Source organism: Seriola aureovittata, chromosome 5 (genome assembly GCF_021018895.1).
Source record: "Seriola aureovittata isolate HTS-2021-v1 ecotype China chromosome 5, ASM2101889v1, whole genome shotgun sequence".
Lineage (NCBI taxonomy): Eukaryota > Metazoa > Chordata > Actinopteri > Carangiformes > Carangidae > Seriola > Seriola aureovittata.
The window spans coordinates 11,643,238-11,664,350 of record NC_079368.1 but is presented as its reverse complement, the minus strand read 5'-3'; the positions used below and the strand labels follow the sequence as shown (position 1 = coordinate 11,664,350).

General features: G+C 40.2%; 2 protein-coding genes and 2 non-coding genes across 7 annotated transcripts; 1 reads left to right on the top strand and 3 right to left on the bottom strand.

The window, feature by feature from the left end:
• The first annotated feature begins 53 nt into the window (after window positions 1–53).
• On the top strand, window positions 54–5,643 carry LOC130169226 (uncharacterized). Its single transcript, XM_056375770.1, has 4 exons — window positions 54–871; window positions 1,887–2,629; window positions 3,854–3,867; window positions 4,651–5,643. Exons 2-4 carry the CDS (start codon window positions 1,946–1,948, stop codon window positions 5,333–5,335), a joined length of 1,383 nt encoding a protein of 460 aa, XP_056231745.1. The 5' UTR covers window positions 54–871; window positions 1,887–1,945; the 3' UTR covers window positions 5,336–5,643.
• On the bottom strand, window positions 265–337 carry trnaf-gaa (transfer RNA phenylalanine (anticodon GAA)). Its single transcript has one exon. It is a non-coding gene; the product is annotated as a tRNA-Phe (tRNA).
• trnai-aau (transfer RNA isoleucine (anticodon AAU)) lies at window positions 3,494–3,567 on the bottom strand. Its single transcript has one exon. It is a non-coding gene; the product is annotated as a tRNA-Ile (tRNA).
• An 835-nt stretch (window positions 5,644–6,478) lies between the features above and the next one.
• skic3 (SKI3 subunit of superkiller complex) lies at window positions 6,479–21,002 on the bottom strand. Of its 4 annotated transcripts, none has more exons than XM_056376193.1 (41): window positions 20,916–21,002; window positions 20,484–20,584; window positions 20,182–20,325; window positions 19,871–19,962; window positions 19,622–19,697; window positions 19,381–19,527; window positions 19,008–19,100; window positions 18,793–18,901; window positions 18,475–18,615; window positions 18,218–18,316; window positions 17,962–18,086; window positions 17,636–17,722; window positions 17,341–17,444; window positions 17,082–17,208; window positions 16,657–16,836; window positions 16,372–16,496; window positions 16,026–16,276; window positions 15,806–15,908; window positions 15,485–15,667; window positions 15,157–15,304; window positions 14,998–15,076; window positions 14,386–14,447; window positions 14,240–14,296; window positions 14,080–14,148; window positions 13,610–13,684; window positions 13,228–13,369; window positions 13,033–13,126; window positions 12,855–12,932; window positions 12,630–12,754; window positions 12,329–12,452; window positions 11,504–11,728; window positions 11,241–11,313; window positions 11,037–11,090; window positions 10,680–10,791; window positions 10,297–10,425; window positions 9,955–10,079; window positions 9,653–9,817; window positions 8,447–8,599; window positions 7,679–7,809; window positions 7,086–7,215; window positions 6,479–6,863 (listed from the first exon to the last, which is right to left on the bottom strand). In XM_056376193.1, the coding sequence occupies exons 2-41, from the start codon at window positions 20,571–20,573 to the stop codon at window positions 6,783–6,785; spliced, it is 4,707 nt and encodes a 1,568-aa protein (XP_056232168.1). In that variant the 5' UTR covers window positions 20,574–20,584; window positions 20,916–21,002; the 3' UTR covers window positions 6,479–6,782. The 4 variants fall into 4 exon arrangements, with proteins under 4 accessions (XP_056232168.1, XP_056232171.1, XP_056232170.1 ...); XM_056376196.1 differs by having other exon boundaries at window positions 20,881–20,948; XM_056376195.1 differs by having other exon boundaries at window positions 20,869–20,919.
• Between the last annotated feature and the right edge of the window lie 111 nt (window positions 21,003–21,113).

The following is a 21,113-nucleotide window of genomic DNA, read 5'->3' as shown; positions in this document are numbered from 1 at the left end:
TGTTTTTCAGTCATAACATAGGGATGCATATGTGATCCAGCTATAGTTCTCCAATAACAAGTGAATGCCTAGAATTATCTACATAATTCTCCTTCAAACATTAGTGTTACAACTCACAAGTGCACTAGGATGTATAGTGATTTCTAATTTGGAGATCAAAGGTATATCGCCATTTGAGTTGAATGACCTGGCAGTATAGGGCCATATTATGCAATTCAGATATTGTGCAGCAGTACAGTGTTTATGGGGGAAGAGAAAACTCACTGCCGAAACCCGGGATCGAACCAGGGACCTTTAGATCTTCAGTCTAACGCTCTCCCAACTGAGCTATTTCGGCTTGAAAAACCATATTTTATGCTCCTTACAATCATTAATTGACGAAATTGTCAGATATATCAAGAGCGATGTAGCACTATGAGGTGATGCCATATTTTATGTGCACTGTGATTTCTCTCTCTGAAAAGGAGTAAGTTTTAATAGATTCTCTGTTAGAATTTATTATTTTTTGTGATTTGTACAAGGTTATATTTTATATGGACTCATTATATAGGCTACCCATATTAGACTGCAGTCAACTGTTTGCTAAGAACTTCACCATGTTAACAGAGGGGTGTTGCGACCACAACTTGCTTGTGCTGATCTCAAGTGTTCAAACATCTTCTGGGATATGCATCGTATCACAGACGACACATTTCAGCAGATACGTACAGAAAACAAAGTCGTTGAACCGTACGGGGATCGAACCCGCGACCAAGTGAGCTAACTGGCCATAACAGGAGTTGGTTATGACGTAGTCAAGACTGCAAATGAAACTTACTGAACAGAAAGTAAAGGTTGTTCAGCTGGACGAGAAACATAGTCTTCACTGACGGTAGGTTGATCCCTTTTAACCTTAAAAAGCAATGTACTGTGCTAGATTTACAGAGAAAATCTCCAAAATAACAACCAGGAGTCATAAAACCATCGATGTAGCCTAATAATACACACATGTATAAAACACTGTAATATGATAATGCAGAAGTATGCTACATGTCCATCGTTTTACTCATGTTAGTGTTTAGGGTACAGAGACTGACCTAATGCATGGTCTTTCTGTTTATTATATATTATTTTGACACACACGGACTTTTTTTTTATACAGTCTATGTTTAGACTACATGTGTCATCATTTGGCCCAGTAGTTCACACAGTGGAGGGAGGGCTCCCGTGGAGGGTCATAAAGGGAAAGTGTGAAGTTCATTGAAAGTTTAAGAAATCTGAATTCATGAACTAGAGTAACAACAAAGCAGCATGTACAAGATGGACAGACTTCTGACGAGTAAGGAAACACAGGTGATTCATTGAGCAACTATGTCACTCAAATCAAATCCAAAAATATGAGGAAGCAAAAAAAGGCACAGGGCAATTACATAAGACAAGTTTGAAAAGAATTACTGTAGATATAAAGACACATATGAAATACGATTGTAAAAGATTAAAATTAATTTTGAGTTGAAATAGACAAGAAGAGATTAAACCTGAGAATAACGATTGCAGTACACTGCCAGATATGATTACCAGTGGCAGCAACAGTTCGGGTAAACTTATACTTACATTTTCATTTGCAAAACAAAATCCAATGACAAACATGCATGAAAAGAGAAATGTTAATGATACATAATATTGTTTCATTAAGTTCCGACTGGCTTTAGTCATTAGAAGTAGTGGGGTGAATCTTTCTTCTTCCAGTGGTGTGACTGACAGAAAAACTGTGAGAACCACTGGCCTAAGCTAAAAATGGCCCAATGGCTTTTACTTGCCTCTGTAAAGTAAAAGTTACACAATCTCTATAAATCTCATGAATCTACTATAACATGGTGTCACATTTCTGTATTCATCTCTTACAGAGTCACTTACCTTTGGACCTTTGGACCACATCCTCTCATAGCCACACTCCTAATTCAGCATGTCAGTGCAGTTCTCTGGCTGGGAGGTGGTCGATGATGGTGCTTCTTTTCCTGGTGTGGAGCTGGGGCCATCACAGACACCTCAGCACCGGGGGGTTTACACTATGTACCATGGCACCAGCACTGCCAGTGCACGGCTCATCATTGCCAATGGGTTTAAACCGTCATCACAGGGTATGCTGGGAAAGGGTGTGTACGTCAGTCGGGACAAGAAAAAGGCATCTAATTATCCATTGAATAGTAGCAATTCAGATCGTGTGGTCTTTGAGTTACGTGTGCGTGTGGGCCGTGTCAAGCGTATTGACAAGGACTATCATCCAATGCAGTACACCTGGAGCACGCAGGGCTACAACACTGCCTGGGTCCCCCCCAATTGTGGCATGGTGTCTGTACCTAGCGGTCTAGAGGAGGACTGTGTGTTTGAACCCAAAAGAGTGAAGGTCGTGGGCATTGTAAAGGCACCAAACACCACCATAGAGAAGGAGCTTCAACAGCTTCTAGCAAAAAGATCTGGAAGAGGTGGTGGGCGTACCGTCAAAGTGTGTTCACTGTGTAAGAGGAAGACCCAGCAGGGCTCTGTACACATCAAGCAACAGTGCTGGGAGTGTGGGAAAAACATCTGCATTCTCATGGCCAAGCATTTCTGTCCAGCTAAACCCCGTCGGGGCACAGGGAAGAAGATGGTTTGAAAAATGGAGTGGAGTAATGGCATTAAGCCAATCCTCGTCTTCATGGCCTTTGTATGTGCTGGAGGCAGAGTAAAGAGAAAATTTAAATGATATAGATTAGAGATAAAAATGTAAATTCGGACTGTAATCATTACTTACATCTTTCCATATAGTAATAACTGTAATTGGTGCAATCTTTTAAAAATAATTACTGTTTGACATGTTATGAGGATGTATGTAAATGATGTAAAATCTTCTTCATGAATGGATAGCAGTTTATACTAAACTTAACATTAACTTTACTATAATGTTAATTTCTTAATTCGTCTGCACTAGCTGTATATTCTGATTATGTGTAGTCAAGATGAGACACTACATGTAAAGCAATGGGACTTTTTGGGCATCAGTTGTTTTTTTGTGATGTATGTTTTGAAATGTGACAATGCTCAAATGATTTTGATTTACTGAAATTATTTCAATTCACTAAATACTATATTACGGAACAGATCTAAAGCCAATAAATGTCATTATTATAACATCAGACCCATAATGTGTAATTTGATAAGCTTCCATATCTAGTGAAGAGATTTAGAAAATTAATTTAGTAGTGATGATGTCACTAACTTCATGATTTAATACAAAATTCAGGATGGTGATGAAAGAAACTATTTCCATTTGGTGATCTAGCTGTCTCTATGTTTATATTCGTACAAGAGACAAACATATTTATATACAGTTGTCTCAATCTAGTTTTTAATTAGTTGTTAACGATTTGATGTGGAATTTGCTTGTATTTCTAAAGGGGGTTATTGTCAAATTGTTAGTAAGAGCTGGTAGGACACGAGGCAAGTGTCAGTAAAAGTTGACAAAAGGAAACGCTGGCCCGTACGGGGATCGAACCCGCGACCTTGGCGTTATTAGCACCACGCTCTAACCAACTGAGCTAACCGGCCATACGTATAATAGTGCTAAATTGCATAGATGAATATATCCTGATACTGGTGTTGTCGGGTAAAACGAAAGTTAGTACACACCAGGTGAAAATCAACTGAACAGAAAGTGTAAGTTGCTGAAGTTACAGAGAGAAAACTCCCCACTGACGGTAAGTCTTTGAAACCTAATAATTAAGTCATAACCTTAAAAGACATAGAGTATAATTTGTTACATTTATAGAAAATCACCAACACAGCAGTTATAGAGGTGAGTTAACGTATAAGTCCGTAGTTTGCTCACCTTTAGACTGATGCCCTCTCGTAAAACGGCTAATGTCACGTTAGCTTAAGAATTTGGTAGGATTTTTTGCAATTACAAACGATATTGGTTCATTTTGTAATAGAAGTGTCTTACTTTAACGCTATATTATTATATCACCACAACAGTATTAACGTTACTATACACTATGTAAGTTTAAGGGTTGACTCGTACTAGCTATAGCTAGCAAGACCAAAAATAGGATAGAGCCGTTGTTACACCTTTCTTGTGACACGATGAACAATGTCAATGTTTTTGATCAACTTTTTATGGCTTATTTTTGGTAGCTTTTACAAAATGAAGTGGTGCCTCTTACGGAATCAAGATAAGGTCGCAAATTTTGGTAGCTGTGATTGGTATGTATTTAAGTCTGTGACGATAGGCTTACATGGTCAGCTACAGAGAGGACATGCAACAGATGCTGTTAATGCGGAAGCGTTAGACGGTTCTCAACACAAAAGTTTCTGTTAGTAGTAGTTGTGACCTTGTATTTAAAAATTGAGGCAACGTTTCAGCTCTACTCAAGATATATTTTGTGATTAAACATAAAATTATTTATAGTGGAACAACACAACTGAAATTCTTGATTGGTACGGAGAATATGATGGGTCACAGGTTTTGGTGCAACACTGTCTACTGCATGTCACCATATCCACTGAAGCATTAATGCTACATCCAGTAATTTTTTAAACACTGACCTGAAAGGTCACCTACGTTCACTCTTAAATCTGTCATAAACATGATGCCATTTTTGCCCTCATTCCCCACAGTATCCCTTGTTGAAGCAGGATGTCGCTACAGTTCTTTGGCTGGGAGGTGACCTATGATGATGACTCTCGTGTGGAGCTGAGGGCCTCTCAGGAGCCCAAGGACCAGGCCGTTTACACCATGTACCATGGCACCAGCGTTGCCAATGCACGACTCATAATTGCCAATGGCTTTCAGCAATCTTCAGGTGGCATGCTGGGAAAAGGCGTCTATGTCAGTCGTGATAAGAAAAAGGCCAAACGTTATCCATTGAAGATGGACCATTCAGTCCGTGTGGTCCTTGAGTTACGTGTGCGTGTTGGCCGTGTCAAGCGTATCGACACAGACAACCATCCTATGCAGTACACCTGGAGCACGCAGGGCTACAACACTGCCTGGGTCCCCCCCAATTGTGGCATGAAAGCTGTGCCCAGCGGTCTAGAGGAGGACTGTGTGTTCGACCCCAAAAGAGTGATGGTCGTGGGCATTGCACAAGCACCAGGAAATGTACTGGCAGAGCTTCAGCAGAGTGTAGCTAACAGTCTTACAAACCACAGTGGAGGAGACTGGGATGCAGCATCACATGGTGGTGCTGCGGATGTGTGTTCCCTGTGCAAGAGAAAGACCCTGCATGGCTCTCAACACATAAAGCAATCCTGTTGGGGCTGTGGGCAAAACATCTGCACACTAATGACCAAGCATGTCTGTTCAGTTAGGGTCTGAGAGGGTGTAAGGGCCTGAAAAACAGTTAGGTTGTGAAACAGATGGGATGAGGATTGTAATAGAAAAATCATATTTTGCACTTTGTATGGTCTGACTTTGTATAACCTTGGACCTGAATCATTGATAATCCTTATTTTGGTATTATGAATCTGTTCTCACATGTAAACTTCTTATCTGGTGTTCATGAATATCACCCAGGGGATAAATTACGTATCTATCTATCTGGTACTCAGTCTGTGATTACACTCTGTGTGATTGTACACTGATCCTTTGCAAAGCTCTTATTGAAATATATAAAGACAACTTGATCATTTTGTCAACTGTTAATTTTCAGACTTCCATCACAGGAGCCATGACCAAATGACCAGACACAGTTGAGGGAAAACTAAAGCAAAGGTTAAAGCTTCAGTGCGAGAGTTTACATGTAAATGAACATCTGTTACATTCAAAAGAGCTCACACTATGCTAATTAAGCCTATCAGCAGCAGGGAAATCTATTTTCAGGTATATAAATTTCACTGTATACCAGAGTTTTAAATCTGGTGTCTGTGGCGACATTCCCATGCTGGTGAACCGGTAGTGATGTGTTTTTCATGAACCAGCAATGATTGCTTTGCCAGAGTTCAAAAAGGGAGTAATCATAGCGACAACAGAGGCAGAATAGGCTAATGCAACTAGGAGTGTGGCGGAAAAACCAAGGAAGGGTCCAAATAAAGTTTCTGATGCTCCAGATAAAAAAGAAGTTAGAAAAAGGATTACAGTCTAACAAAGAAAGAGATCGGCAGCGAGGAATTTGGCTTTAAAAACAGTGTTTGTCTAACTACTCTCACTGCCAAAGGGGGAGACAAAAGTTCCGCACTGCAGGTTTGACCAGAGCAGAAACTTAACTCAGGGTATAATCAAACTTTGAAAACAGAGATCAAAGTTTCTCCTTTTTTCTTCCACAAATGAACAATTGTGATTGGTGTAACATGCTAATAGTTTCTGCTGAACATGAATTGAGGATCACTTTAGATTGCTTACAAAGTTCTTTTCTAAAGGTATTTATTGTTGATAGTGCTCTAATTTATACTCCATTCATGTTAAATTGACAGATCACCATGCGTTAAGATTACATGCAATCAAGATGAGACTATCTTTACATATTGAGCAAAATGCTTTTATTTCAGCCTGAATGTTGATAATGGTTACTTTGTCTGAATATATTTTGAAATAATATGTTATAGCACTCATGAATTTGATTTACTGAATTGATTTTCTTATTATTGGATAATGTAAAACCAAAGAATAATGTAAAGCCAATAAATTTCACATTTATAATATAAGACCCATAGAGTCCAGTTTGATATGATGAGACCTAGAAAAGCTGAACTGGTGATCACTTCAACCTGTGGATAAATCCATTAAGCTCCATGATTCCATTGTGAGGCATTTGTAGATTTGCAATTCAGGATGAAAAAGAGGCAAGCAGTGAATCAAACTCCAGCAGTCTTTTATCTCGCTTCATTTTGGCATGTTGCAAAAGGACCTAAAAAAAAGATGAGAAAATATGTTCAAGTTGCGTTGAAAGTAAACAATCAATGCACATGTAAGGACATTATAAGTATGACCAGTTTCACATTTGATAATTACATGCTGTTGCTGTTTCCCCAGAAGTTATGGTTGGAAACAGGCATTTGAAATGATTACATACCACAAAATATTTCAGTCATCTGGTGCCAGTGTAGGTATGAGGCAGCTGTGTACTCACAGTGATCAGCTCCTGGTCATTTTTGGCATGCAAGTGTCTGAGGAGGTACCAGCTGGCCACCTGCACCACTGTCACTGGGAAGTCTTGAGAGGAAACGTACACCAGCCTCTCCAACAAACGCCTCGTTTCCCTGCAGAAGACATGCTCAGAAATAGGCAAAAGATATAACATGTTCATGTCCATAACTGTTTATTTTTCCATCAGATTTTTCTGATATATATACTAAAATAAAATTAGTCTTGTGATTATGCTTGGCACAGAAGAGTTCCTGCAAGATCTCTCTAGGAATTTAGCCAATTCGTGATTGGCCTACGCATTCGCTTCAGTCTCTGATCGATGTAGCACTCTAATTAAGTGTCCTGGCAGGTTTGTGAAGTAGTGACAGAAGGCTATTATGTCAGGACAGGAAAACTTTGCTTTGGAAATTTGCTTTGTATTTCCAAAAGTACTAACATCTTGAAAAGACAGATGGAGGCATAGTGGTAAAAAATCATTTGCATATCGACACATAGCAGCACAGATGCACCTGCAGCTTGCACAAGCATTTGCATATTACCTGCAACAGGATAAACAACACTGTGAGAAGCACTGACCTAGCTGCCATCTTGGTCACATACTGGAGCAGGGCCTGGAAGAGTTGGGCCATAGGGGAGGAGCCCAGCTTCAAAACCTCAGTTGTGGCTTCTAGTACCAGGTCCTTCCAGTCATTTCCTGGGACACCTGCCTGAGAGGTCAGATCACACATGGTTAAGAATAAAACTAGCTAAGAGAATACATACATAAACATAAAAGTTTGATTCATGTACTAAACCTTAACTGTATAGTTTGCTAACAGTGTGCATAGCACCTGCCTGCTCTGTGTCAGTAACTGCTTTCAGAGGAGCAGTGACTGTTAAAAAAACTAGATGATATTTACAGAGTTAGCAAAATGTCAAATAAAAAACAATTGTTTAATTAAGGTAGGAAACTATGGTAGGATTCTCTGTCAAGTGAGCAGATGACTAACAACCACCTTCCCTCCAGTTAAATCACAAAAGTAGCTCATTTGTATTTCCATTTGGCCATGGCTGCTGATCCCATAATTCTGCTGGATATTCCCATAATTCTGCTGGATATTTCCCCTACCTGATTTCTGCCCACATGACAGGAATGTAGACAGGAGCTGCCTCTGCCTGTGTGTGTGTGTGTGTGTGTGTGTGTGTGTGTGTGTGTGTGTGTGTGTGTGTGTGTGTGTGTGTGTGTGTGTGTGTGTAGTAATATGTAAATCTGCCTGTTATAATAACACTACAAGTCCTTGCTAAAACTCCTGTGACAATTTTAACTAGATGTAGATTCTTGTTATATCCTATGAAAGAACTCACCATACAGGGTACTAGAGCAAGCAGGGCTAGTCGCAGCAGGCTGGAAACCTGGCTGCTGTGCAGGCCGAGCTGTGAGGCAAGCTGCAGACTCTGCCTGTAAGCCATAACTGCCTGGACCAGCAGACCCTGGCTACGATACACCTCAGCCAGCCACTGAACGAAGGAGAGGAGGGCGACAGGATGAGCAGGGATGAATGGGAGTAGAGGTGAGGATGGGAGATTGACAGAAGAATGGGTGGGAGAGGGAGGGTGAGAGGTGAGGCAAGAGGGGCATAGAAGAGATTGTTATAGGTAATATGAGATAAGGAAATGTTAGAAGAAGAGAGGGAAGAAAGAGAGATTAAAGTTATACAATAATTTTTCAGAGATCATCCCTAAGCTTTGATCTGATAATCACTAAGAAATAATCCACTGGCTGTTTAAAGTTGAAGAAAATATGAAACTACTGGCACAAAAATGCAAATATCTAAAGCAAGTAAACAGATACAATCACTTCTCAATGAAATATTCTTAAATATCAAGAAAGAAGCCAAATGTCTACTTTATTATCTGCAGCAACTGAATTGTGAAGCTTAATTGATTTATCCACAGATAAAACAACTTACAAAAATAGCAAGAGTAATTATTTTCTATCATTACATAAAAGTATTTCCTACATTTTAACATTTATTTTATTTTTATACAGCTCTGACCATGACAACCTGATACTGATACATGACGCTGTAATATTTGTGGTCATTAACCATGGCTACAATCTGCCATATGTTCAAAGCCTAAAAGAGAGAGCATGACTTCTTTGTTGCTTCCTCCCAGCTGATAGCAATCATTTGGTGTTTGTGCTGCAGTATAAGGCCTCGAGCAAGGACCAGAAAGGGTATTCGTTAGGCTGCTATTTCAGTGGAAGCAAGGAAAAACTGCTTGTTTGTGGTGAGAAGAAAAAAAAGTCAGATCATTTCAATACAACATGACCTCAACAAGTGACAATTTGAGACTGACACAACCAATACATTCAAGTCTGGTTGAAATGTTGGTTGTTTTTGCTACCTGTATATGTCTGTGCGAACAATTAGGCATGACACTGTTGGTAACACTAAACAAATGGTGCTTGAAATTAAAAAGTAACAGCTCATTAGTATTTCACTTCAATACAAAGTGCAATCGTAGTATATTAAATGAGTGGTATGAAATGAATGAGCGTCCACTTACATGCCATGCCCCTAGGTTTGTGGGGTTCATCATCACTGTTTTGTTGAGCTGCTCCAGCACTGAGTCTGGGAGGACAGTACCACCTTTGGCCAGAAGGAGGCGCTGACACTGCACCTGTCTCAGTGACAGCATCACTGCTGGGTGTTCTGGAGAAACATTCAGCACCTGGGACAAAGCAGACAGTGCGTGACAAACACAAGAGTGAAAGGAAGAGGACTCACATGAGCCTCAAACAGATATTACAATTTCTAGAATAAAGTAAATCAGAAAATAATAAGGATGTGTGCGTGTTCATATCGAACCTGTGAGCAGAGGGCTTCCGCCTGCTCCAGCTGTCCAGCCAGCACGAGACCAGTCACTGCCTGTTGCAGGACCCAGCCTTCTAAAGTCTGGGCTAGAGGGCGCTCTATTTCCTCCACATTACGCACTGGGAAAAAGAAGAGAGGTCAATGTTACTTACACACACACACACACACACACACAGAAACACACACAGAAACACACACACACACACACACACACACACACACACACACACACACACACACACACACACACACACACACACACACACACACACACACACACACAAACACACACACACACACACACACACACACACACACACAGAGAAACACACACACCTTTCTCAGAAACCACTGCCATGAGGATTTTCTCCAGTCCTTGTCTGCAAGGGGCAGAACCAGAAAGATAACAGGTTGTGTTTTCTGTGTGGCAGGCACCCATTAATCCCGCCCATGCTGCTGGATCATCTGAAAGTATAGAGAGGAGCGGAGACTATCAGGGACACCATCATATGGAAGAGTGGTTCTCACAGTGGAGTTACATGCATAATACTTCACTAGAACGCCCCTAAATTAGAGAATTTACAGAAATCAGTTTCCAGACATTGAGTTTTTCATGACTTCTGTAAGACTGGTTCATTTTTACAAGACATCTACCTTTTCAGTGTGTTTGTATGTGAGGTTTGTTGTTTATGTGTGTGTGTATTTATATGTATGTTTACCAGGACAGAGCAGCACAGCTCTCTGCATGGTCTTCAGTGCATTCCTGTGACTGTCCTCTCCAGAGTGTCTTCCACTAGCCAGCTGGTTCACTCCACTGTACAACAACGCCCTCTGCAGGGACACAAGTTCCTCAGTTTAATATACAAACACTGTGGCAAGAATACAAAAGGAAAAAATTGCTTCTCAGATGTTAAAAAATCTCAAATGTACACAATAGATTAAACATGATATAGTTTAGGAATATGGGATTGAATGAATGGCTGTGAGGTAAAAGAATGCAATACAAAGAGACAGACCACACAACAGATATCAAAACACTGCTCCATTTAAACAAAATGATCCAGTCAGACTTTTACCTTTCCTTGCGTCATACTGGAGAGACAGGCTACATGGCCGGCCATTGCTCCACCCTGAAATACACAGCAGACAAAAACATGAACAAAACCACTGGAACTGTTCAGCAGCACTACAGCAACAGTGGATGAAGCTGCTTAGTTAAATGTGTGTGAGTATACTAGATTTCCTGTGTTTGTGCTTGGGATGTGTGTATACAGGCTTACATTTGCCTTCCTGGGGTAGTACTGTGGTACCACTCTGGACAGCAGGGCCCACAGAGACGGGTTTCCAGGATTGCTGTAAATCAGACAGAGAAACTTATATATAAATGTATATGTTGCTACACTGTACAGGGAACTGCTGCGCCTGTTGATAATTCTTCAAGGTACTTATCAGTGGTTGTGATGTTTAAAATAAACAGGGAGTGCATGCATTAAGGTACAGCACATCAGTAGGGTGGCCTTAACAATTCAAATAAGCAGCTTACCTGTGCACAGCTCTGGAAGCCTCTCTTTGCACCGCACTGTAGTTACCTTGCAGGGCCAACAAGGTGCAGGTAAGTAAACATCGCTGCTCTACAACACTCCCAGAGGCTGAACCTTGCTTCAGCAGCTCAGTCAGGGCAGCAGCAGCTAGTGTAGCATCACTGTGGACCAACCCCAGGGCACATAAGCACAGCAGAGACTCAGGGATTGGCTCCTTTAACATTGAGCTGTGGAGACAGAAAGCAAACACAGAAATACTTTTAGCTTGCAAGTAAGTATAGCACAAGAATTATCACACATTGTCATCATGTGATAATGCAGTCGACAACAATTTTTGCGCCAAGATTTTCCTTGGCTCAATCAAATGGTCTGAGTAAGCTCCAGCATTAAAGATTTGACAGTTTGCTGTCAAACATCATTCTTTTAAATGCAAGAAACTATCATATTTACATTTCACAATCCTTTTATGTAAATCTTTTTTGTTTTCCTTTTTTTTGTCTTTAAGATTTGGTATTCTGGCATTATAGCTTGTGAAAGCAACATTGTTTGGCCACAAGCACCTGAAAAGTCCCTGACTGACACGGAAATGCCGTAATAGCTTGAAAAATTTAAAAATTTGATTTGACCCTGCTCTCAAAAGAATTACAATGAAATACAAAACAATTAATTAAGGGTGGATTATCTATCTCTATACCGGCATGAACAGAAAATGGAGACTGGTAAAGAAAACACATTCATCAATCAACTGATATCCAGTAGTTTTAGTCAGTGGACAAGGACAAAAACATACAAAACCACTGGTACAGTTCAGACAACAATGGACTCACCACTTAAACAGCAGACTCTTGGCTGAGTCTAGGCTGCCCTGCCGATGCTGCAGCAGGGCCAGAGCTGTCAAGATGTAAGCTTTCTCCTTCTCAGTGGAAGCCACAGCCAAGGCACGTTCATAGGCTACAGTTCACACACAACAGTTCACACACACACACACACACACACACACACACACACACACACACACACACACACACACACACACACACACACACACACACAGCAGTTCATTCACAGTCACTTTGACATGAAAAGACATATACAATCTCTGATTTCAGTGTGTCTCCTAGTCCTCACCACTAATGCTCTCTGGGATGAGTCCTGCCCTGCAGTAGGCCAGAGCCAGCCCCGCCAGATCACTGAGCTCCTGCAGTGGAGTAGAATTATAGACATGCACTGCCTCCTCCCATTGGCCTGCGGTGCTGCAAAACACACAGTGGGACGTACAAAAAATAGATTTTGAGGAATTTAAGTATCGTAAAAGAAAGTTCAATAAATGATAAAGAGAAAGCTGGTTGTTACCACAAAGCACGGCCATAGCTGCCCAGAGCAAAAGTCAGTTCTTCTGTTGAGGACATGGATTGCAACAGTTCAACAGCTCTGAGAAAAGAGAATTAAGATTGTAAAAAGCGAATTAGAAAACAAATATTTGCCTCATCTGTGAACCTGTAGAGCCAGTCAGTATAATTCACACAGACACCTTTGGTAAGCCTGTAAGGCCTGCCTCTTCAGCTGCAGATGCTCATTCAGGTAGCCCAGCATAATGAAGGCATCAGCGTCCGACTGGATCCTCTCTGATGGATGCAAAAGAAACTCAATATAACACATCACCAAAATTACAACCAAGGGATCTGTGGATCCTACATGATCATCAATACATAAATAGATTCTGTACCGGTGTACTTGCTGAGTGCCACCTGAGCAGCAGAGATGGCATTCATTTGGACTATGTTGTAGCGATACAGTTCAGAGTCTCTGTTGCTCTTATCCAGCAGGGTCGAACATACCCAGTAGGCATAACCTTTCACTCCCTCCATCTGTTGGGGAAGGATGAGTGACAGAAATGAGGATGAGGAGAGAGAGAGAACAGCAGGAAACACAGTCTGACAAAGTAAGGGGGAAAAAAATCTAGTTTCTGTTTCATCACAGTATCAAAAGACTTATAAGTGAACATTTAGCAGAATGAGAGACAGTTGAAGCTAATATTAAACTGCTTTTTTCCAGCTAATGAGTGGGTATTACAATAGCAACCGCAGTTGTTTTGGTAGGTCACGCACGTGAGTATTGAGTTCAGTGGTGTGCCTGAAAAGATCCATGGTGTCATAGCTTCCCACTCTCTCTGCTATCAGAGCCTGGTAGGAAGGAAAGGAATAAAAATGTAATTTAGACACATAGAGACAAAGAGGTCAAAGACAGAAATTCATTACGTCTCATGGATACTAGCACACTGACATGCTATTACTTTCACTTTAATGAAATCTTGTATGGGCCCTCATCAAGTATATATGTCTTTCATATTCAGACTAGAGAAAACTTGTAGCCATACAATCAGATTTTAGCTGATGTTATGTCATGTGTGTAATCATTTATGGGACATACTATATGTGCATGCGATAAAGAAGCCCCTGGCCACAGTGAATTGCTGCCAAATGGCCATTATTTCGACATGGTGGCATTAAAGTGACCTTTAAAATATTGTTTCCTGACGTCTTTATAAGATAAGATAAGGTAGAGTGGGGCTCAGTACCTGTCCGATCCAGCAGTTCACATACAGTGGCTCCAAGGACTGGGCAATCTTGAAGGCCTCGTGTGCAAGCTAAGACAATAGGACCAGATTTTAACATTGAAAATGTCAGCCAGCTAGGATAAAAACAAGAAGAATATACAAGGAAACTGATTACACACACCTCTATATTGTCCTTCTTCAAATACAGGGTACCAAGGTTTGTCCAGGCAACAACATTCTGTAATGAAATATTATAAAGTTCAGTAAAAACCTCAGAAAGTTTTCTGATAATGCTATTCATCACCAGCTCAAATGTGCTGTACATACATTTGGCTCAACTTGTATGGACTTGATGAAGCAATGTTGAGCCAGAGCATAGTTCTCAAGACCTGATGTGACAGAAGGAAAGTGACAAGATTGAACTTTGTTAGTTCCTCTGAGACAAATCAATCAAAAGTAGTTGTATTAATATGAGCAAAAAGCCATATATAGATACATAATTACTATGCATTTTTGTCTTCCCATTTATTTATCACTGAAGGTAATGCTAAAACAATTTTGATATTTCCAATGTATTCAATTCGGTTTTAATTATACCGACCTGTGACTTTTCCTAAATACTACGTCTAATTCAAAATGCTAGACACATGTTTGTTTATCAGGTGGGGCTATGACTGAATAACTACAGCTTTTTAGACAGAATAAATTCTGAAACATTTTAAAATCTTTTTCTTTATCAATTCAAACTCATTTTACAGCAACAGTCCCATACAGAATAAATTAATCTAGTTAGGGGACACAGTCAATAAGGCACTTGATAGAGCATTTTTTCTTGAGTAATGAAATATTTGGAGGTTAAGTACACATTGAAAAGTCCATCAATCTCTCCACCAGATGGAGTAGACTATTATTGACTAAAATGATGATGCATATTGTTACCTTTGTTCATGGAAATCACTCCAAGGGCATTCCAGTAGCTGTGGTTCCCACTGTCCATCATGATGGCCTTTTTCAAACACTGAGAAGAGAAAAAACTCTTAGAAGATCACCTCTGGGAGCAAACAATGCAAAACTGTTGTGCAGGATCCAATTAATTACCTGCTGAGCCTTCTCAAGGACAAGAGATTGGGAGTTCTGGTCAGCTTCTGTAGGGCAGGGTATGCTGGACTGGTGGTAATAATTGAGTCCTAGGTCATACCAAAGGCTGGGGGCCTCAGACATCAGCTTTAAAGCATGAGCATAGCACCTGCAGACAAAAACATGCACTTACTGTCCATTCAGATTCTATGATTGGCCAACATGTCAGACATTGTGCCCAAGGGCAACAAATAACCCATTATGCCATTAAAGCTATTCAATGTCAACTTTTCACAGAGTAATGATGGTACAGGCAGCTCGGAAAACATATGCCCGTTGGTGGACATACCCCTCGCCGACTTTGAGCATCTGGACCTGGTTCAGCATGTGGCTCTGTGAGTTTGGGTCTAAACCAGCCAGCAGTGCAGGTACTAGAACCTGTGCTCTGTTTGGTGACACAGTTCTGACTGCGGTGCATGCATCTCCCAGCAGCTTCCACAAGCAGGACAGGTCAGGACGCAGCTCCACAGCTCTGAAGAGCACAGAAATGTCAAAGGGTAGATGGATGAAATCGGAGATATTACAGTGTCTGTGTGATACTGCCATGTAACGAAGACAAAGCACTATTTCATATTAAGGTTTGTAAGTTGGATAATTGTCTAAGCATTACCTGAAGAGGTTCTGTATGGCTTGCTGAATGAGGTCAATGGCTCCTCCATCTCTGCAGTCCTCCATTAAACTTTTCGCCAGAGACAGCTGGCACTCTCCAAGACCTGAACAATAGACCATAGTCTAATTAAATGCTTAGGTTTAGACAGATGACTCACCAGAGATATGCAATAAAAAGCATAACATTATAACAAATAAAGTGCATTTTTACAAACACCTACCTTTGAGAGCAGGAACGTAGTCCTGCTGTGCGGTGATCTGCAAGTACTCTGCAACTGCCTCTTTGAACTTGCCCAGGGTCTGTTTGATTGCAGCAGCCTGGTAAACACTGTAGATGGAGGAGGGCTGAAGTTGATGGGCCTTACCAAAGGCCTTCAGAGCAGCTGTGAAGCTTCGGCGGTTTAGGTAGGCCTCACCTAAACACTCCCAACACACCCAGTCCTCCGGGTCTGCTCTCAGAGCTGCCTGTAGACTATAAACATAAACTGAAGGGTCAATAATGCTCATACACTTAAAACATCTAAACCAAGGCAATAGTCTTAATTGTTTCAAATTTGAAATTCTTACTCAGCTATGGCCAGTTGATTCTCTCCAGCCTTCAGGTGGTAGAGGCCTCGTCTCATCCAAGCCCATTTAGCTGAGCCTGGAGTGGCTTTCTCTATCACAGACTCAAGTGTTGCTAAGGCGGTGTCCTATAGCATTTGAGGAACAAGAGAGTGGTTAAAAAAACGGGAAGACAGGGAAAGGGGGAGCATGGGCAGGGTCAAGAAAATAGAAAGGCACCTGTAAGGACATATGATGACAGAGTGCCAACAACACACTTGACAATTCTGAACCACTCAGGCAACTCACCATATCCCCCTGCTCCATACTAAGATCCACTGAGGCAGTTCCAGACTCAGCATCCTCATTGTCCAACTCAAAGGCCTTTTTATAGCAGCCTCGTGCACGGCCACGATCATTTGCAACCTCCCGGTAATAATGCCCAAGGTAGCGGAATACACAGCCAAGGTGTGGATCTAATTTTGCAGCCTGAAATGGACAAATGACGCTTTCAAATTAGGATGCCATTCAACACTACATTTGACATCTGGCAATGGAAAAAGACAGTGACATTTCTTAAAGTTTATTTGTGGGAAAGTTAAATCATTTGACACTAATCTTTAATCTCTAATCATCAGCATTTTAGATATAAAATGAGCCAAAGTTTTTATTTATCTAAAATGGACAAATGTAATTATCCCTATCAACCAAAACTTTTCAATAATCATACAAACCTTCAGCAAGTGTGTATGGGCTTTGCTGCGGTCTTTACGGGTCTCCTCTCCCATGTCCCAGTAGAGTTGTCCCAGCAAAAAGTAATACTCTGCACAGTTTGGGCTCTGGGTAGCTGCGTTTAGGAGACTACACAATGGAAGAAAAGAAAAGTGGAGAACTGTATCAATTTGTAATATACAAATGGACTGTTTTACCTAAGTTTAAGACAGTGAAGTGCCACAGATGGAAAACGTGCACATAAAAAGAGCTACTTTTTACCTCTGCTCTGCCAGCTGCTGCTGGCCTTCAGCCAGGTGTACCAGTCCTCTCAGTGCTAAACCCTGGGCCAGGTTTGGGTTGGAAGCCACTAGCTCTGATGACACCTATGGAAGATAGAATAGTTTATTTTAATATGTACCATCTTTGATCTAATACAAGAAACATATTTATCTATGGGGTGAGATGATCATATCATAAGTTGAATATGTTTTGAATTGATTATTTGCTATAATACTGTGTCATTGTATTGCATATAAAATAAATGTGTCATTTTCATAGGTCAAAGGTTTTCAACCTTAAGTGCTTGATCAATCTGTCCTTTGTTAAGGTATGCACGTCCTTTAAGGGCTACTAGAACTGGGTCTTTTTCTGCATCTGGAATCTGAAAAAAATGAAGAACAAACATAGAAATTACATTTCCTTTCATGTTCTGTAGTGCTACATCCACATGTATATCCATGGTTACAACTATGAAATATATTCAATATATATCTAACCCAGAATAAATAAAATACTTTTAACAGTTGAATTTTTTACCCAGTTATGTAAAAAGAAAATTCAAATTCAAAATAATTATTACAAACAACATGCTAAACAAAATGTATTAGTTAATCACATTACCTGTGAAAAGGTCTCCAAAGCCTGGTCTGCAGCCTTCTCTCCTCCAATTCTGACTAAAGTCTCTAGGTTCAGCCTGAGCAGTTTGACCCTCAGCTCCTTGTCTCCAGAAACACACATCATCAGACCTAATAGAACCAGACAAACACCAAAGTTTAGTAATCCTTCTGTTTTTCTTTACTATGAAGTCTGATTAGCAGGATCAGAGGTTGTTAGGTTGTCTAGTTGGCTATAGTGATATATAGCAGACTAAACATACCTTGTGAGCATGATGTAGCACTGTCTGAGTATCTGTGCACTTTAAACTGAGCCTCAGCCAGACTGTACCATCCTGTACTGCAGCCCATTTTCTTCAGCCCTAATAAAACAGAGGAGACAGATCATAGCAGTTACCATCCACTACCACTGTCTTTCTAAATCACAGTGATGGTCATGAAGTGTATGTCTCACTATAAAGTGTTCAGGTGCCTTTTGCACAAAGAACAGAATTCATTCTTTGTTACTGTGCAAACTTGCCATGTGAAAGGTCCTTAATGGCATCTTTATATCTTCCCTCCTGAAGTGCTTTGGTGCCCAGACCTAAGTGACCTAACCCACAGTTAGGGGCCAGATCCAGGAGCCGGGAGAAACTGCTGATTGTATCCTCATTCAGGATACCTTCAAATGGAAATATAACATGTCTTAAGATTGGCTCCGCCATTTACAAACATACATTCTGTAAAGGCCAATGATTATCCTCAATACTTAAGAGTGGCATTTTATTATTAAAAAAAACTTGTTCTTGTACTTGTCTTGTTCATAAAATTTAAAATCATAGTACATACATACTCTTACCTGTTTTGAGGTAATAAGAACAAAGGACCTCAAGAGGATAACTTTGTTTGGGATAGTGGGACAGCATGGACTCACATGCCGCTTTCATTTTGGCTTCTTCTTGGGGCAGCTAAAGAAAGAGCAGATGAGGTGGCATATTTTGATGAATATGAACACTATTGTCATTAGATTTCTGTGATGGTTAGTGATACATATGTAAGAGAAGGTACACTTACTTTAGAAAGACATTTAACATAGTCAGCTGAGATCTTCTCGTGTTTCTCTCCTGGTACCATGAGAACCAAGGTGTTCTCAAATGCTGTGATTAACTGATGACCATGAAGAAACAAAACGGTTACCAAAGGGCAGATGTGTGCACTAAAAACAGCATTAAGCAAAATATGATATTTATTTTTGTCAGTGTGGGAGAACGTGGAGTTTGGAGATTTTGGAGTTCCACAAGGTGAAGCATACCTGCTGCTGTTCTGATTGTAACATTTTGGGGCTTGTAAATTGAAGGATATGGACTCTTATGTGTTGCTAAGTGTTTATACATGATGGGTGATACAACATGTTGCAGAATTTAAGTGCACATTTGGGAAATCTTACATGCTGTTGAGTTTCATCGTCCTGCTCTTCCTCATGAAGGCACTCTGAGAGGAGTTGGGTCATCTTTTGCCATAGCTGTAGTAACTCTTTCTTGTCCGCAGCGTCTTCCTCCCTCAGCTGAATGAGCTGCAGCCACACCTTTGCCAACTGTCCACACATACAAATGCATTAAAATGTATGAAAATAACACAAAATACAAATTTTTAATTATTCTTGACAACATGCTTTTATAATTACATACCTTTAAGTACTCTTTGTCAGACTGATAGATATCTGACAGCTTTGTGATCACCTCATAACATTTCTTTTTATCTGAGCTGTGAATGGAGAACATAATGAAAATCAGTAACCTCACAAAAATATGCAAAACTAGTCAAAACTACAAAATGTTATTACACCTAATGAGCACAAGCATATACTACTGAAATCATCATAATTTTTGATAAAGTTTTAAGTAACGTGTACTAATAAAAATGTTTTCATATCTCACCTGGCATACAGCTCAACAAGCTTCTGATAAACATTAGGTAACTCAATTTTGAAATCCCACTGATCGGTCTTTTCATAAAGATTGGCTAAGCCCTAAAGCACAAACACATTATTAACATGGTTCATATTTAGACACATGGAGGCAAGTATAAAATAAAATGTAACCTCATCATTCAGAATGGAAACATTTTTAAAGGGACTGAAACATTGGGCAAGCTAAACTGATAAGACATTAACAGTAAATGAATTGTTCTAAGTGTAAGACATCTAAGGAGTAGTGTAAGCAGTTACCACTACACTTTCACATCTTACCTGCCATGCCAGTAGCTGCTCAGGCTCCAGCTCCACTGCCTTTTTGTAGGCTGACTGTGACTGATCTGGTTGGTCGAGTTCACTGGCTGCCAAGCCGATGAATACCCATGCATTATAGTTGTTCTTTTCAAGTTTTAAAACAGCCTAAAACCACATTAAAGAGAGAAAAGTCAACTATAAAACATCTCTATGCAAGAGATGTATTGCCTCATTCAGTAGCCATATTCCTTGGAACAGATGCATCTCGACAGCCAATACCTCACGTTAATACCTGACATTTCTCAGTATATGAGATACTTTACCTTGCAGCTTTTCAGAGCCTCTTTGAATTCTTTGTTTTTAATGGCCTCTCTGGCACTTTTCAGTGCTGCTTTCACTTCTTTACCAGACATCTTGTGATTATCTAAGTATAACAAAGAGACATACTAAGAGAAATACTGTCACGTCACGCTGAGTCCAAAATAATAACACAGCTGTTAGCCTTATAGCAGATGAACTTGCAAACTACATGGGCTCATTTACTCTAACACAAAGACTGAACAGTTGACAGCTGAGTTAACAAGGCAAACTTAAAGTAGCTACTTTGTATTGTTAGCAGTGTTAGCTAGGTAAATACAATTTAGCATTAGCTGTTAGCTTGTCAGGACCTACAAACTATGTACTTTTGAATAGGAGCTTGTTTCAAACCTCAATCCATACATAATATTTATTCAGTTGATTCCGTTAGCTGTTACCTATATAGGTTTTGGAGACGTGAACAAAACTGTTTACGTTGACCGCTTGCTCTGCACATGTTCAGTAACACGGAAGTGAAACCAAAGTACCCACACCTACTCTGAATTTTCAAAATAAAATTACTTGCAGTTTGGTCCACCTAAGAGTGCAGATGCAAGACGGGCTGATAATAAAAATATATACTTGAGAATAGCAAT

Bases quoted from the DNA above. Each gene is read 5' to 3' on its own strand.
- LOC130169226 (XM_056375770.1), top strand. From the start codon at position 1,946: ATGTCAGTGCAGTTCTCTGGCTGGGAGGTGGTCGATGATGGTGCTTCT.
- skic3 (XM_056376193.1), bottom strand. From the start codon at position 20,573: ATGTCTGGTAAAGAAGTGAAAGCAGCACTGAAAAGTGCCAGAGAGGCC. The intron at 19,528-19,621 runs GTATGTAATTAT...ATGTGTGGACAG, and splicing joins CTGACAAAGAGTACTTAAAG to TTGGCAAAGGTGTGGCTGCA. The intron at 7,810-8,446 runs GTGAGTTCTTTC...CTGACCTCTCAG, and splicing joins TTGCTCTAGTACCCTGTATG to GCAGGTGTCCCAGGAAATGA.